The sequence below is a fragment of the Lacerta agilis genome, chromosome 9 (genome assembly GCF_009819535.1).
Source record: "Lacerta agilis isolate rLacAgi1 chromosome 9, rLacAgi1.pri, whole genome shotgun sequence".
Lineage (NCBI taxonomy): Eukaryota > Metazoa > Chordata > Lepidosauria > Squamata > Lacertidae > Lacerta > Lacerta agilis.
The window spans coordinates 36,550,816-36,568,499 of record NC_046320.1 but is presented as its reverse complement, the minus strand read 5'-3'; the positions used below and the strand labels follow the sequence as shown (position 1 = coordinate 36,568,499).

Sequence of the window (17,684 nt, the reverse complement as noted above, 5' to 3'; positions counted from 1 at the left end):
CTTCTTGTACTCCACATCACTGGCAGCCAAAAACCACTCTATCTACTGTGTGTTATCTTATCCCTTTAAAATACAAACCATATACATATTTAGTTGTAATTTTTAAATTCCATTGGACTGAGACTTTCCTTTTATTGGCTCCCTAAATTTATTTTGGTAAAAAATATATTTACCAAATATATTTGGTATAAAATAAAATAAAATCACTTGTCTGGAACAAAATAATAAAAAGCTCAGCCCTTCATATAATAAACTAGTATTTCCCACTCCAGTTTCCTAATTGTTGATTTGGCAATATCTTTTATACATCCAATGAAATGAAAGGAAATGACTTTCTTAAGCCCACTACTTTCAATGGGATCTACCCTGAGTACAATTTGGATGCAACCCTAAATAGGTAAATTTTCATTAGATTGTAACATGCAGGTTCAAAATCTCAAAATCAACAGTTGAGCTTTGCATTATTAAAATTATAGGATTGGTTCAGGATTGCAATTAAAGCATATTAAGTATAATGTTAAGTAAAATTGGATGCTAGAATGAAATCAGTCCCCTGAAAATATCTGACATATTGTTTTAGTTTAGAATTATCTGCATTTTATTTCAATTTTTTTTCTACAGAATTGTGTAAAATTATTTGCAGAGACTCTGAAGCAAACAGTCCCAAACAATGCTTATGCTGCTATCACGACACCAGATTATTAAAAATAAAATAAAAAATCTTATATTGTGCAGAGTTTTAAGTAAAATAGATTTTAAATGCAATATTTCTTACCTGTCAAAGGATCGAAACTGTACAGGCTGTTCGGCAGCACCTTCCCCAAGGACTCCAAGAAAAGCTGGTGGAAGAACTGCAGGGTCAACTGTGGCCCCATCTGCAGGAGCACTGACCAAACTTCTTAGGATATCTTTCACATTGACATTTTTCGCTGTTTGCACAGAGGATGCAGTTTTAGTGTCCATCTCAGTCTGCACTTCACTTCTGCTTTGAGATTTATTGACTTCTGAAGAAAGCGTACACAGTACTTCACTGATTGCATCTGGGCCTGCAATGACACTTTGTATTTCTGCTTCTGTAGCAGCTTCAGAATTGTGGTCTAATCCGGAATGTGCTTCCTCCTCAATACCTGAATCTCTTCTTTGCACAGACGCAACACTTTCCAACTCCTCGGCAGGTAGGGGAGCCACAGCGGGAGTAGCTGCAGGTGGGTTTTCTGCATCTTGAAAGATACACAGAAGGAAATTGTCACCAGAAGTTTACAATAAGGAGCCCGAAAACTTTTATTATTTAAAAGTACAGTATTAATTTTATTATTTAAAAGTACAGTATTTTGAATTATGGAGCTGGAGGAGACTCTTGAGAGTCCCATGGACTGCAAAAATATCAAACATATCCATCCTTAAAGAAATCAGCCCTGAGTGCTCACTGGAAGGGCAGATCCTGAAGTTGAGGCTCCAATACTTTGGCCACCTCATGAGAAGAGAAGACTCCCTAGAAAAGACCCCGATGTTGGGAAAGATGGGGGGCACAAGGAGAAGGGGACGACAGAGGATGAGATGGTTGGACAGTGTTCTCGAAGCGACTGGCATGAGTTTGGCCAAACTGCGGGAGGCAGTGGAGGATAGAGGTGCCTGGCGTGCTCTGGCCCATGGGGTCACGGAGAGTTGGACACGACTGAACAACAACAACAACAGTATTAATGAATATAAAATTCCAGCAATACATTTCTCAACAAACGTAAGTTTATAATGAAAAGAGGTTTCAAAAAAGGAGATACCACAGAGAGAAACAGTAGTTTACACTAGGGGTAGGCAACCTAAGGCCCGGGGGCCGGATGCGGCCCAAGCGCCTTCTCAATCCAGCCCACAGATGGTCCGGGAATCAGCATGTTTTTACATGAGTAGAATGTGTCCTTTTCTTTAAAAATGCATCTTTGGGTTATTTGTGAGGCATAGGAATTCATTCATTCCCCCCCCCCAAAAAAAATAGTCCGGCCCCCCACAAGGTCTGAGGGACGGTGGACAGGCACATGGCTAAATAAGGTTGCTGACCGCTGGTTTAAACCTTCATTCCAACCACATTTACTCAAAATCAAGGGGACGTCTGTTGTGCTAGTCATACCAATGAAGCAGGAGGTATCAGCATGTGTTGTGTGTCGGAGCCCTTAAGAGGAGCATTCACACACTCACTTGGGCACATGCAGGGCTGGAAGGGTATAGGTGGGCAGACATGCCAAAATAACAGAATAAAACACAGCAGAAAACACAATTCAGTAAAATATGTAAGCCTGCTGATATGGCATTTTAGCCATTTGCATTTGGAAGCACCTCCACACCTAGTCTTAAAAGCCTGAATTGTCACTAACCTGTTGTTGTAGGCTTGAGCGACTGAACAGACTGAGGCCGCCTACGTTCATCCTGAGGTTCCAATATGTCTCTATATTTCGATACCATGAGGACGGAGATGAAATATACTACTGCCAAAGCCAAGAATTGTGCCTGTTTGCTGTCCTCCTGTACAAGTAATGAATACAGCCTATCAAATTCCATTCTATTCCGAATATTATGCTATCACCTGCTACAAACTTATTTCTTTAAGTTATTTCTTTAAGTGAAGCACTAGAAGCAGTTACGATGTCATTGTAGATTATGTATAAATCATCATCATTTGACAGCAGTAAAACCTCTTAATTACTAACACTCAAAGCTTCATCTACATGGGCATATTAAGCAGAAGGATTCTGAGCTAGTAGCATAGAATGCTTACTTCAGCTCTCACTTTTGCATACATGGAATTTCTCGCATTAAGAAACTAGTACACAAGGGAGAAAAAAATCTACCCCAGTCTTCCCTATATTGTGCTAGATTTCTGCTTGCACTGAGATTTAAAAACAACTCAATGGACCAACCAAAACTGTAATCATCTGTTGAGTGCTTAAGTTCTTCTGCCACATTCTGCAGACCCTACTTCATAATGGAGATTATCTCACTGAGTTTACCCAACATGGTACCTTCAGATGTTGTTGGACTACAATGCCTATCATCCCTGATCACTGGCCATGCTGGCTGGATGCTGTAGTCCAGCAAATTCTAGAGGTCATCAAGTTGGGGAACGCTGGTCTAACATATAAAAAATATTGTAAGAAATAAAGATAGAAAAAAGCAAACTATATGTTTAAAATATTGTTAGACGCAGTTACTGAGAAACTCTATTCAACTAGAACTCTGTACATCCCTCAGAACAACATGTGTGACTTGGCTTTCCTCTGAGGAATAAATGTCATTCACCTTATGGCGAAGCCAGAACTGATCCCAGTTCATGCCAGTTATGCAGGAATTGGTTATATTTATAATCAAATCCCAGAACTCAATGCAGTATCTAACATAGACAACATATGATGCAGCTATCAATTTGTCCTCATTAATGAATGGATTCCACCCTGCAGCATATCCTGTTATGATCAAACCAAGTACTCCTTTTTTCTTTGCTTTTTTAATAACAAGGCTATGATCACCTTAATAAAAATAAGATTTGATTGACAGAGACAACTTTGTGACATTGTTTTAACCCTTGGTTGATAATCCAGGATGACCCATGAAACCTCATAATCTGAGCCTTTTATTATGATATTCAACTCAGCCCTTCATGAAATCCCTTAAAAAAAATTCATGATAATTTATTCCTATAACTAAGTGCACATCATATGCCCAGGTTGTTCAGTCTTCCACCTGGGAGACTGTTTAACAGATTCATCCTTCCTCAGCAAGACTATTCTATCCTTTTTTCCAGGTGATATTTTTTGGATCTCACCAGAAGGCTGATCCACACTCCCGTTTTTCCAAATGCTTCAACGATATAAAATGGTGCAGCACTACAAGCAAGAACCAGCATTTACCCCGGAAGCAAATTTTGAGTCAAGTAATTTAACAATCTAGAATTGGGAATGGAGCATGGACACAGATTACACATGCTGTCTGCAAGAATAAAAGCAATACACTGGAAAATTCACATTCCAGGAACTAGGGAAAGGACACAGTATATATGAAGTCGAAACCACCTGCAGGGACAGCACTTTATGGAAAACTTAAGCCTTTCATCCTGACCCCAAATTCTTGTTCTGCTATTCCCACAGAGTTTTATGGTTGTCTTAGACACTCCATTAGATTTTAACACCACAGGAAACTGCATAAGGACATTGGCTCAAAAAATCAGGCTGCCAAAATAAACCCAGTAAGTAGGAGAAAATTGCTAACTCACTATATCTCTGAATACCACTGCTCGCAGTCGGTTAATATCCATATCCTGTAGGAGTCTGTCAATATCCCTTATTGGAGAAATCCCTCCAGTCACAATATCAACTGGGCTCTGTTTAGAATAAAAGAGTTTGTGTATTATTTTGTTTTGAAAAGCACAAAGCTATCATTTCCACAACATTACAAAAACCACCGTTACCGAGGGTCCCTCCAGACTTCCTTTTATGTTGTGCAATCATGATTATTTGTGCTAACGAGGACAGTACTTGGGCTGGTTACATATAATCATGATTTCAATAGTTTGCGATTGCAAATGTTTCAAGGTGGACATGTTGCTTCGTTTCTAATTTGTTTGTGTCTCATAACTTCCTTCTGTTATCCTGTAACTTTTTATATCACAATTTTTTAGGGGGGGGGGTTGTTGTTTTGTACTATAGTGCAACACTGCCTCTCCAGATGGCAATAATGCAATAACACTGGGAAAGAATTGCAGAACACCTAATAAAAGTGGAATGATGTGCGGATGGTCCAGTATAAATCCACCACTAATGCAGCATTATGGCATCAATGACATGTTGCAGAAACGCCCACAAAAATCCCATCAGTCCGGAGGGGCCCCTAGGGACCGGCATTACACACAAATCAAGTACAATGACAGATACTCAAGATTGTACCAAGGAAAGAAAACTGGGTAAGGAATCTAGAAACATTTAGGACAGATCTTTTGTTCCCTCTTCACATCCCCTCTCCCAAGCAACTGCATTCGTAAGTTAAACAACTTATATATACAACTTAAAATAAATGCTCATGTTATTCAAATGCCCTGTTTTCCTCTGTAATGACTACAGTGCCATAAGAAAGCTCCAGAGACTTATCCATCAGGTCACAGAGATAACAGTATCAACATCTGCCTACGTTTAATGTCAGAAGATACTTGCCTTTGCTCCAGACCTTCCTGCTGCTATCAGGCTTTGTACTGTTTTCTGACACTTAACATTTTCTCCACTAGGCTTCATTAGTGCCTGTTGCTGCTGACATTCCAGGCAATTTCTGACTGCCACAGCACATACTGAAATGAAAGGATACATAGCAAGTCTAAAGTATAAACACTGCTGAATCTGCATGCCTACTGCTGCAGAAAGATGAGTTTCAATTTTTCCAGTACTAATATATAAACAAACCCTTTTGGGGGGGGGGGAAAGTTACAGCTCATAATGAGTACAGTTCTGTTTGCTTCTATTCAAGAATCCAACAAAGTTTAAGAAATATTACATTAAAAAATTCTGGCATTGCTTTATTACTTGTGAGGTGATGAAAAGTTTCACAAGGCTGTAATTTCACCTACATTGGGTTGGATCCAGACTTCCCCAGAGGTCAGGCATGGCCAAATTTGGCCCTCCAGATGTTTTTGCAATACAACTCCCATCATTCCTAGCTAACAGAACCAGTGGTCAGGGATGATGGGAATTGTAGTCCCAAAACATCTGGAGGGCCAAGTTTGGCCATGCCTGCCATAAGCAGAGATCAGGTCATAGGATAACTCTTGCTAGAAGAGGGCAAAAAGCAATATCCCATAATTTCTCCCCCACAAGCAGCTACCTGAAAAGCTGTGGAACATTGTGAGCAACAGCATGCAGACAGCAGAAGAAACGGGGGAAACCAGCAAAAATAATGTTTCCTGCATTTTTCCTCCAACAGGAGCATCTGGTGGAGCTCAGTCCCATTTACAAATTGAAGGAATCCTTCCATTCACAGAAGGGCAACTCTGGGTCCATCCAATTATATAATGATACTGCAAGGGTAACATGAGAGGTCTCTACTCTAAGCCAGTATCTCAAGAACTAGATTTCGGCATTTTTTCAATATCAGCTATACAATGAAAGTCAGGTTATTAGTTGCAAAATTAATCTAAGCCAGGTATATTAGTACAAAGGTTTAGGATCAAAGTTTATACATCCTTATTTCTTTTGTTGTTGCTGTTAGATTGCTCCATCCTTAAAGATATCAGCCTGAAATACATGCAAACTCTTAGGATGACTTAACTTCCACCTAATTTGTCCTTAGTCACAGGAAATGACCTGAAGGCAAACAATTGGGAAGTTCAACCAATCTTACTTATGCTGGTGACAGCTCAGTTGGTAGAGCATGACTTTAATCTCAGGGTTGTGAATTCGAATCCCATGTTGGGCAAAAGTTTCCTACATTGCAGGGGGTGGACTAGATGACACTCATGTTCCCTTCTTTTTGCCCAACATGGACTTGAACCCATGACCCTGAGCATAAGAGTCTCATGCTTTCCAACTGAGCTATCCCTTCAGTATAATTCTAGCCTTAAAAAATACCTCGTTGTTCTTAGGATGTTTTATATTATTTCATACTAAATCCGAGTCTACCTCAAGTAGCACACAGAATGAGTTCTCATAAAAAACCCTACTCAACAAAATGCATTTTGATGCTTAGCAGTTATCTGCTTACCAAGCCGAAGACACTGTCGTAAAATTCCACCAGATGACATATTTTTCTCCGACTCTATTTCTGTAAATCCAAGGGAGCTTGCAAATATTAACACATCCACAAGGCTAATTAATCTTTGCAGGAATGCTACAGAAGCTTCTATGGATAGTCCTTGAGTTGGCTCAATGTTTTCCAATTCATGCTGCATAGTGGAACATTAAAGAACAGCTTTTATTTCTATACATTAATTAGGCATCATCACTATTATTTGGTGTGTGTTGATACTGGAAGTGGCCTCTTGAATTTTCTCGTGTCACTTGACCAGGAATCTAACAAGGTGGGGATATGAGGAGTGGACAAATCCAATTAACACAAATTTGAAAACAACCACTTGTTTAGTCACTGACCTCCAGAGGATCAGGCAGAAGTATTTTAAAATGAAGAGTTCACCCTTTACCTCAAGTGACTAGCATGGAGGCCTGTCTTTGGGGGGGGGGGGGGCTAGTAATTTGAATGTGGAGACAAAGGTAAGAAATAGGAAAATAAACACAATGGTCAAAATTATGACATTGGGCATGCATGGTTTGTAATTTTGGTTTGAAAGGCAAGCACAAGGCAAGCACCATTACACCCAACAGACACGGGTTTTCTGTTTGGATGTAATGGTAAGCTATAGCTTGCCATGAAAGGGAGCCAGTGAGATTCACTCTGACCTGAACTGTAGTTTAGCATTACATGTGAGCTAAGCCAAATGCACCAGACTTTCTCTGAAAAGATAGGGTAGAAATATAGAGAGGATCTTTCCCAGCGATGGCAGAACTATGTAAGCTACTAGCTTAATCAGGGTTCCCAAACCGCTGGGACCTCCTAAGGAGGTCCACCAGGGTAATTTTGAGGTGCCCCAAACCATCTCCCCCCCTAAGGCATAGTCTCTGGTCAAAGCAAAAATGGTTGTAGCACTTTCACAAAAGGAGGGAAACATGGGGAGGGGAACAGGCCACCAATTACTGGCTGGTACTCCAGACCAAAATTCCTTCCTTGAACAGACATGAGCATCCAACAGCTGTGCAGATAGTAAGCAGCGCCAAAACACTAAGCAAAAGGGTGATGGGCAGCAGGGAAGGCATAGTAGCAAACTGGCAGGGTGGTGGTGGTACTGACCACTAAATAGGTTAGAAGGACCAGATGGAGATCTTCTTACTAAGCCATCTTGTCCAGTACCAAAGAGGAGTAGATTGCGGTCAACACCACGCAGCCAAGTTGCCCTGTGCCGCCCCACAGACCAGCTCCCCTTCCTCATTCTTAGCTCAGTCTCAACATGGTAGTTAGTGTACTATAATTCAAAGCACATGGTGAAGCATCCTCCCACAAGTCACCACTTCTACATTAGAAAGTGAATTTCTTACGGTAGCAGATGTAGCAGCAGAAAGCAAAGGTAATATGCCACCACAAGCCATAATCATATTATCCATCACTTGAGAGATGAGATGAATTGTGTTATGTACAAAGATGACATTATCACTGCTATTGACGAAGTCCATCACAGTCTTGGCAGAGTGGCTGATCAAAATGAAAAACACAGTATAAAAATGCAGGATGCATGCAATTTCAGTTGCACTTTTATGAAGTATTTATTTGTCATTATTTTTTAGTCATATACCAGCAGAAATCTATCCTATAGCCAGGAACTACACACCAGGATCCTAAACTGTCAATGCACCTTCTTCTTGACCTGAAAATGCCCTTTCCTTATGCTTCTAATCCTCTCCAGAACACAGACTGGCAACTGTGTCTAAGTGTGTGGTGAATAATTATTTATTATTATGAAGTCTGATTATCTACTGCAGCAAAGGACACTGTATAAATCATCAAAGAAGTTTCCCTTGAGATATAAACTAGATCTGAACTCAAGTCTCTTAAGAGGAAACTGGTATCTTACGAAGAACTCACAAGCTTCCCTTTTTAAGCAAAAAATGATTGTAAAGATATAAAACATTTTTTAAAAATCCTGTTTCAACAACTTAAACACATTAGCTTCCTCCCATGGCATTGGCCTCTATCATCGCTTCCTCACATCACCTATATTGTATATGCTAGTACAAAAACTCTACGCATTTTATATCTTACCAAACACTGGCTTATATTTAAATAATGGGACAACAGACAAGATGAGATTAGACAATTATGCTCCCAGAGTCTATAGTGCACAATTTCCCCCTTCCCAAATATTATAGATGGCACCATTTAAATAGCACTCTTCATACAGCATGGGACATATCCTGGGCTGACTCTGATCTTCTTTGTAGTAGCAGCTCAACCCAACATTCAATATTATTCTTAATTGATCAAGGAAGAAAACAATGGCAGCATAAGTGCTACTGTGTTTGCTAAACTGTGGAGGGGGGGAGTTGCATTAATCCTCCCCCCTTCCAAAAACACGCTCACACCCACATCCTAAGTAAAAGGATTCCTTTCTCCTTGCAAGACAGCTTGTGAAGTTGAAGTCCCTGCAGTTATGAAGGTTGCATAGAAGGCAAACGTCAACTAAGCCAAGCACCTGCAGCACTGAGATGGGATAATCTATACTTCAGAATGTGTAATATGCACATTTATTTAACTATAATAAATTAAAAGTCAGGTGATCAATCAACTATTATCTGCTCACAGCCCAAATGACTGGGGCATGCACATAAATAAGAGTTTACTGAGAATAATATTCTCTGCGGTTTTATTTTACAGTTTAACAATTCAAAATGTAAAAAAAAAAAAAAGATAAGGGACCCCTGACCATTAGGTCCAGTCGCAAACGACTCTGGGGTTGTGGCACTAATCTCGCTTTACTGGCCAAGGGAGCCGACGTTTGTCCGCAGACAAACCGGGTCATGTGGCCAGCATGACTAAGCCACTTCTGGCGAAACCAGAGCAGCACATGGAAATGCCATTTACCTTCCTGCCGGAGCGGTACATATTTATCTACTTGCACTTTGACGTGCTTTCGAACTGTTAGGTTGGCAGGAGCTGGGGCCGAACAATGGGACCTCACCCCATCGCGTGGATTCAAACCGCCAACAATCAGCAAGCCTTAGGATCAGTGGTTTAACCCACAGCACCACCCATAGCCTGTCCTATTTCTATAATTAGCAGAGATCATTATGCTGAGGAATCTAATGCCTAAGATTTCAGATAAAACATATTACCTTCTCCACATCTGTACATCTGTTTCTATTGAAAACAGTAGGTCTGTGAGTAAGCGTTGATGCATTTGTGACCATCGGAATTCAGGAATACGAAACATGGTAGACCTAGAATCCCTTCTCTGTCCATCAGAGACAGCTCCTGTGCCTTGGCCTGATGCATCTTGCTGTCTCGATGTCTACAGAAATAAAATATATGTAAACATTATGTTAAAAGTTCAAACTGAAATATTCCAGAAGACCTCAGAACTAAAGTTTGTATAGCGCTAAAATGTAAAATTATGTGTAACTAATTCTACAAAGTGGGAACTACATTTAATAAGTCAAAAATGGCAACTAGTTTATATCGAGTCTACACACTACAGAGCAACTGTACCACCATTTCTGCCAGCCAAGACAAGAATAAGCAGCAGCTGTTACACCTTACCACATAGGGTGAATATATTGCTGCTGACTGTGATCTCCCTCCTTTGAGGAAGTATGGTGTAGGATGATGGTTATCCATTGGAAGATGTCTCTGCAGGAGGGAAGCACTTAAGTCCATCACTATTTAAATATTAAATCAGTAAGCATCACTGGCCTGGATGCTAAAAGTATAATGAGAGAGTGATGCACATCTTAAGTCAATTTTGTTTAACTGATTAAAAATGATGTTATGTAGAGACTCTGACGTGATACCTTGTTCTCAGTATTTGTAGTCAATGATCAAATTTATTTTTACAGCTCTATAGGGTTAGACCAACTCCTTTTCAGCTAAGTATTGGTCATCATTATGAAGTACATACCTGAGAAGAGAACTTCGGTCTTTTTTTAAAAAAAAAAATGTTACGTAAATTTATCAAACACCTTAAAATCCTGCAATATACTTAACAGTTTTAGATGAAGTAACTGAGGTGCAGAACCTACCTCAGGGAGGGAATGAAGAGGTTGATTTACTTCCAGGCTGGCGCTGGACTTTAACTCTAATCTTTCAGTATCTGATGCCACACTGGAAACGTCAAGCTTTGCTATTTTCTTGTCTGAAACCACCACCGTTTCTGAAATATGTGGCTGCATATCATCTACCGTTGTTTTGGTTTGAAGGTTATCAGTATTGTCTTCATCTGCCTTCTCTGTAATATCTGCATTTGGTTGAGCTTTCGTATCGCTAATTTCAGAAGCACTGGTTTCTGGCAAAGCATCTGACTCTTGTCCTGTTTCCACAGATGCATGAGCAACTTTGGGTTCTAAAGCAACTGGAACTGGTTCTTCCAGTGTAGCAGTATTCTGCTGTATTGCTGGTGTTACCTGGCTTCCAGACAAGGTATGATCTTCACTGAGTTTAGGAGCACATTCCTCTGAGGTAAAAGGTAGACTGCTTTCCTCTTTTAAATCAACAAAATCTTCTTCCTCTTCCTCCTCCACTTCTGGTGTTAGTTTTTCTAATATTTCTGGGCTTTCAAGTGTGTCTCCTTCAACATTTTGTGAAGGGGATTGTGCAATGGCAGCTACTGTAGCTTCCTGATGATTTGCTTCAATGGTTTCAGAAGCAGCTTCTGAATCTTGCTTTATTGCTTCAACCTTTAGGGGAAGTTCTAAGCAAGGTGCTTTACTTAGATCAGGGGTACTCCAACCATTTTCTCCTTCTGTTTGCTTTTCTTTGTTCACTTCTGAGTTAGCTTGTTTTTCAAAATCATGTGGTCTACCTTCAGCGTTCAGAGTACTGTTTTCTATATTGTCATTTCCAACATCATTTGCAGAAGTACCAGCTTCTTTTATTTCCAGATGCTGATGCCTTCCTGTAACTTCAGCCTCCCTGCTGGTCCCCGAGATACTTCTAATTAGAGTTGATGGACCAGCACCAGAGTCTTCATCTCCTTTTTCTTGGTATTCCCTGAACATTTGAGAAAGGCTCTCTTTGTGTATTTCAAAAGTTACCTTTGAAAATAATGATTTCAATTCTGTAAATGTTTAAAACTTACGTTTCCTACAAATTCTGCTATGAAGTGCCCCCCCCATGGATAGGTCTACAACTTTGCAGAGTGATCTTAAATATATGTAATTATCACCGCATAATGCAAGATAACCGAGTGCCGACCCTTATAGTATTAATACAGATTGAATCATTAAATGTTATTGACTTTTTGATATGTTATTGACACAGACTTTAAATCTAGAACCCATTTCAATATTCAGGACAACCTTTACACATAAACACAGTCATTTAAATTGCATACAGTCATACCTTGGAAGTCGAACGGAATCCGTTCTGCAAGTCCATTCGACTTTCAAAGCGTTCGGAAACCAAAGCGTGGCTTCCGATTGGCTGCAGGAACACTCACTTCCGGGTTTGCAGCATTCAGGAACCAAAACGTTCAAGTACCAAGGCATTCAGGATCCAAGGTATGACTGTAGTTACAATCACATGGAATGGGAGAACTGGGCTGCCTTGCCATTATATCTCAGCAAACCCACACTGCCCACACACTAGAGATCACATAAGCAACAGGGAAACTGCTAGGTACTATTCTATACTGTGGAACCCTGTACAATCCCTGTACAATCAGCAGGCTCCTTACTATAGATGTGCTCTTAAACAATTGGTCTTAAACAATTGGCACTATCTAGGTGGCCAAAGGAAGCCTTGTAAATCAGTCCATAATAGTTAATAGCCTGCTGGAAGCTGGCAGAGAAATGCATTTCTGTGCTGGATACAGAGGAGAGGGCATCCTCTGGCATCCTATTTGGTTTCTTTATAGCAAAGGAGAGATGCGTAAGGTACAGAGGATTGTTCCGCCCCACTCACTCACCAACATACAGTTACATGGCAAACCAGGCAAGTGCCTACATTCAAGGAGGTTAAGAGACTTTAGATGATAATAACGACAGGCAACTCCCCATTTACGCAGGGGTTACATTCCGGGCCACCATGTGCAGCAGCGGATGTGCGTAAGCCCCCCCCCCGCCCCCCTTGCGGTGCCAAAAACAGCACACACGTCAGCAATCATGCGCAAATGGGGAGGTGCCTGTACATCAGGAATTGAACTCACTGAATTTCTCACAACAGAGGTATATACTGTAAGTGGATAGCTTATTAAAATAGAAGAATTAGATGCTTGTACTCAGAATATACTAAAGCACAAAGGTATTTTTCTTAAAATCAACCAAGCATACATGTATTTTTTATGAATTTGTTATTTTGTGCTATATATAACACTACAGTAACAATTCAGGTGACATGTTGGAGACATGATAATGTCAATGTAGTATGAATAATTTCCCCGAGAAAAATTTGAGTTATTCATATTGCATATTCAATCACCAACATCAGAGAAAATAGATGGGGTGAAAGTAAAGTAAAATCTCTTAGGTAGATACCCACACCCCTGATTGAACATAAGGCAAAGGCTGTTTGTTAAACGAAAGCAAATCAGTATTTTGCTTCTAGTTCCTATCATGCATTCATACTCTTCCATTTAGTTCACTCTATCTTTTCTATCTCAGCAATATATTTTTCATTCATTCCGACAAAGGTGTGATGAGTTGAAAGATTTATAGCTCAGGTTTTTAAGATTCATTTCCCAAAGAGATGCCCTAAGCCCTGCAGAGTTTTTCCATCAGCTAACTTAGTATCTACAGCATTAAATATTCCCTTAGGCAAACTAGTCTCAGGACAGTAAGCTTTGTCAAGGATATTCATGGACACCTTTTCATTCAGTAACACATTACATATTCTTTACTTGGTTCTTATAAGAAAGTGTGCCTGCCTAGTGTACAGAATAATAACAAGTAGCAGAAAAAATGCCAGAATATATTCTTTTTATAAAACCACAAATTCCATTGCAAAATATATTGCATGTAAGATTCCCCCCTTCAGAATGCACTATACTAACAAAAGGAGACAAAAGGAGACAAAGAGGACAATAGTCCATCACTAATTAGATTAAAATCTGGCTTTGAGATTTTATATCCATTTTTCAATTAAAAGCTCTCAAGACAGGATGTAGTTTACTAACTCATGATAAATTGGGGGGGGGGCAGGACCCAGATATTCTCAGATAGGCTGCCTTATACAAAGTCAGAACATTGGAATGTCTATCCTGACTTGTAGAGGTTCCACAAATCAACTTCTCTGACTTATTTCATTGCTTAGACTGTGAATCATCTTGTTATAATTTTGCCGGTCTATGTGCACACATGCAGCTTATAGTTTAAAAGTGAGTGCTGTCTATAAGGTTCTCCTAGACATTCTTGGAGCTTCTGTAATGTAATGAACACCTAATGGAGAAGACACAAAAGGCTGATAGGATCTCAAGGATCTGCTGGGAAAGCCTCACTTGTGATCTTGGGCAAGAATAATAAGGGCTGGAAAATGTGTGGAATGTTGGGCAGGGCAGAGCCCCTGGAAGTGATTCTTGAGAGCTCATATTCCCTGCCCTGCCATTTAAGATCCTTTAAGTGAAGTTGCCAGTTATTCTGCCCCTGAACCATAGCTTGTTTCTTAGAGTTTACACTGATTGGCTGCAGCTGAGGTTTCAAGCCAGAGTCTTTTCCAGCAATACTTTGAAGTTCCAGGGGAGTGAACGAAGGACCATTTGTATGCAGGGATGTCCCCGGCACAGCACAAGGTGGTGGAAGGGCTCTCGGGATGTTACACAGAGCCTCGGCCCTACCTGACCAGCAGCACCTCCTCTGGCAGTGGAGGGAGCAGTGAGGCTTCCAGCGGGGAGGGGCATGGGTCTCAGGGGATGGAAGGTCAAGGCTCTGAGGATGCCGGAGAGACCCTGCACTCCCCTAGCCCAAGGGGCAATAAAGGAGGCACACAATTTCCGTCACCCCAAAGGCGTCGAGGGGTGAAACGAAAGGATGGTAGGCGGGGTTTTCATATAACGAAACTCTTTTGTTGGGGTAAGAACCGGAAGGGGCCATTCCCGGATTCTGCCGGCACTTGATACAGACATGAACTTATTAGCTCTGCACTGCACATAGTATGCACAATAAAACTTTTAAAGGAAAACTTGGAGTTTTGCCTGCTTACTCATGAGCAACTAACCAAGGACCTTACAAAAGCTTATGCTTTACCATTGAGCTATATTAAAATAGGGTTCATATTATGTTTAGTAAAGAACCTACATCAAGAATGGGGAAACGTGGCCCAGTCCAGATGTTGTTAACTCCCACCATTCCTGACTACTGGCGATGCTGACTGAGGTTGTTGGGAGTTGTGATCCAGTAATATCTAGAGGGCTTACATAAGCCACTGGTGAAGTGCTCCACACACAGCTACTGAAAAGTTGACTTGAGTTGTCAGTACTCCAAGTTCAACTACCTTTAGTTTTCTCTATGAATTGCCACAGACACAAAGTTTCAGAGAGTCATGTTTTTCTTGTATTTGCCCTAACAAACTGGTATTGTGGCATAAGCTTTGACGGACCAGCTTTCACCACAAGTAGGTGCCACTACTTCAGTGGGTTCTAGTTCACAAAAAAACTTCCGTCTTAACAAATCTTTAACAAGTCTTTAAACTTGCAACAACAATCTGAAAGTTGTAATGTTAGCCAAGAGAGTTTCACATTTACCTGTATCTGGCCTTTTTATATCTCCCTCTAGATGTTTGCTACTGTGAAGCTGGTAATTCACAATTAATTACCAAATATTGCTTTAAATTAGCAAGCTAAAAGGCCATTCATTAATCTTCACCATCATTTGATGCCTAATCCATAGCCATTTGCAACATTTGGAAAGCTCCTCTATGCACTACTAGTTAAAGACAGTTGCAAGCTAATAAATACAACATTCCCTTCTGCCATTAATTTTAACTTAATTTGACATTCAACATTCACTAATTGCTAGACATGAAGATTAGAATGCACTGTACAAAAAGGTTATGGTGACATATTCTGTATTAGAACTACAGTGCACATTGATCAAAAAGTAGCTATTTATTAAGATTTCACATTTGTTATTCCCCATATCTTATGCTTATATCGCATATGTACAATGAGGTCAAGACTCAAGGAGAAAGGGAGGCTGGCTGTTCAGCCAAGCAACAGAACACTTTTTTTGTATGTAACAAGGTTTACTGGAAATTAGCTCCTGCGCTGCTAAACTCCATCAATAAGCTATTCATAATTCCAGCAAATGTTGCTATTTTTTATCCTAATGAGAGCTTTATTGACTTGTTTTTCCACCCTCCTAGGAGCAACGCTAACAGTTCAGGCCTGGAAACTCTCTACACCATTCAGAAAACAAATCAACTTTGACTGGAGGCACCAATACCTGCTGATATCAATCCCAGGGAAATGAATCCGTCCAAGAGGAACAGAGGTACTGTACACACAAAAGCCTTTGCACATTCTGGCACCTTCCCCAGCATAACAAATCATTTGGCCCCCATACTGGCAAGCTTCTTACAACACAGATCAAAAGACTGTATTAAGTCCAAGCCATTTACCTTAACTGTCAAAACACAAACGAAGTTACTTTTTTATATTGCATTAAAATGTTTTAATTGACAAGATTAGCTATTATGACTCATACCATATTTTGACGTATTTAAGGTGTGAATTACATTGTTGGTGGGTAATATTTTTTTCGTGTTATAAAGCAAATCATGGCCCTCAGAAGCAAAGGAGCCCATTTTAAGAAGACAGATAATTTCCCCACAGTCCTTCATATTTTCTTAGTTGCATGTATACAAGTTGTGTGTACTGGTGCACCTGCGACCCTGTCTTATGAACCATCGCCTTGTACTTAAACTTATCTATATGGGAAAATCAGAATCCAGTTAAATATTGTTAATCCATCATGCCAAATGTTCCTGTTACTATTATTATACTATATTGACTGCTTTGCATAGGTTACTGTTTAGAAATTAAACCCCATAGTTATAGCACAGTACTATAACTAATATTTAAAACTATGGTTTGAGGACACACAGCAACTTGGTTTCTACATCATAGTAAGCCAAACTCTGGCTTCCTGGAACTGTGGAAACTTGTGGTCTCCCATAGAGAAACTTTGCTCCTGCCCCTATGTTTTTCAGTGCCATGCCATGCTGAACTAAGCCAAGGTTTGATCATTACCGGTAGGCCTTGCAAAGCCTCACAGGGCATGCAGAGCACCATGAACAGGACTTCATCAGTGCTGGCAATCAGCTGACTTGTTAGTTATTGCAAAGTCCAGTGCACAGCACTCTGCAAGATCCTACAATCAGCTGATCATCAGGTCTGGTGAAGTCCCATGCATAGATCACCAGGGACTGCAAAGCCAGGCTCTGCAAGGTCTGATGGCGCACTAATTGTCAGGGCTTGCAAAGTCAGGTATATAGTGCTTTGTGCATGGTGCCTGCAAGCCTTTCAGCCCACCTATGTCTTTATCTGCCCCACACCTGCTTTATATATTATATTAGGTTTAAGTCTAGAGAGCAGGACTTGGCTAAAATGGTCTTGTGAGCCAAATGGAAAGGTCCAGTGGCTAGAGGTTCTGCACCACTGATCTACAGGAAAAAGATTCTATTGAAGCTTGAAAAGGAAGTAGAATAGATACATAAGGAAGATGAAAGGAAATGGGTGCTGGCTACTTAAAATACACAAGGTTGTGGTGCTTCAAGTAAGAAATACAAAAGAAAGGTTTTGCAATCCACCTTGAGCACTTCAGTGGGAAGACAGGGTGGAAATATATCTTTCGATATACATAAAAATATAAGGTTGTCATCACACCGTAGTTTGTGTGGCCATCAACAAGCAGTCACACCAACTCCAACATGACAACAGAATGGAAGGTAGGCAGGTGACTAAGCAA

At 40.3% G+C, this 17,684-nt stretch overlaps 1 protein-coding gene across 4 annotated transcripts in view; it reads right to left on the bottom strand.

The window, feature by feature from the left end:
- Positions 1-17,684, bottom strand: part of LRBA (LPS responsive beige-like anchor protein) — a 321,418-nt gene that overhangs the window by 275,877 nt on the left and 27,857 nt on the right. For all 4 annotated transcript variants that reach the window (XM_033160146.1, XM_033160148.1, XM_033160147.1 and 1 more), the window contains exons 17-24: positions 10,809-11,819; positions 9,906-10,081; positions 8,115-8,268; positions 6,730-6,910; positions 5,193-5,323; positions 4,259-4,366; positions 2,367-2,514; positions 776-1,220 (exon numbers count right to left, since the gene is read on the bottom strand). In XM_033160146.1, the coding sequence (XP_033016037.1) occupies positions 776-1,220; positions 2,367-2,514; positions 4,259-4,366; positions 5,193-5,323; positions 6,730-6,910; positions 8,115-8,268; positions 9,906-10,081; positions 10,809-11,819 (2,354 nt within the window). The remainder of the gene's footprint in view (positions 1-775; positions 1,221-2,366; positions 2,515-4,258; positions 4,367-5,192; positions 5,324-6,729; positions 6,911-8,114; positions 8,269-9,905; positions 10,082-10,808; positions 11,820-17,684) is intronic.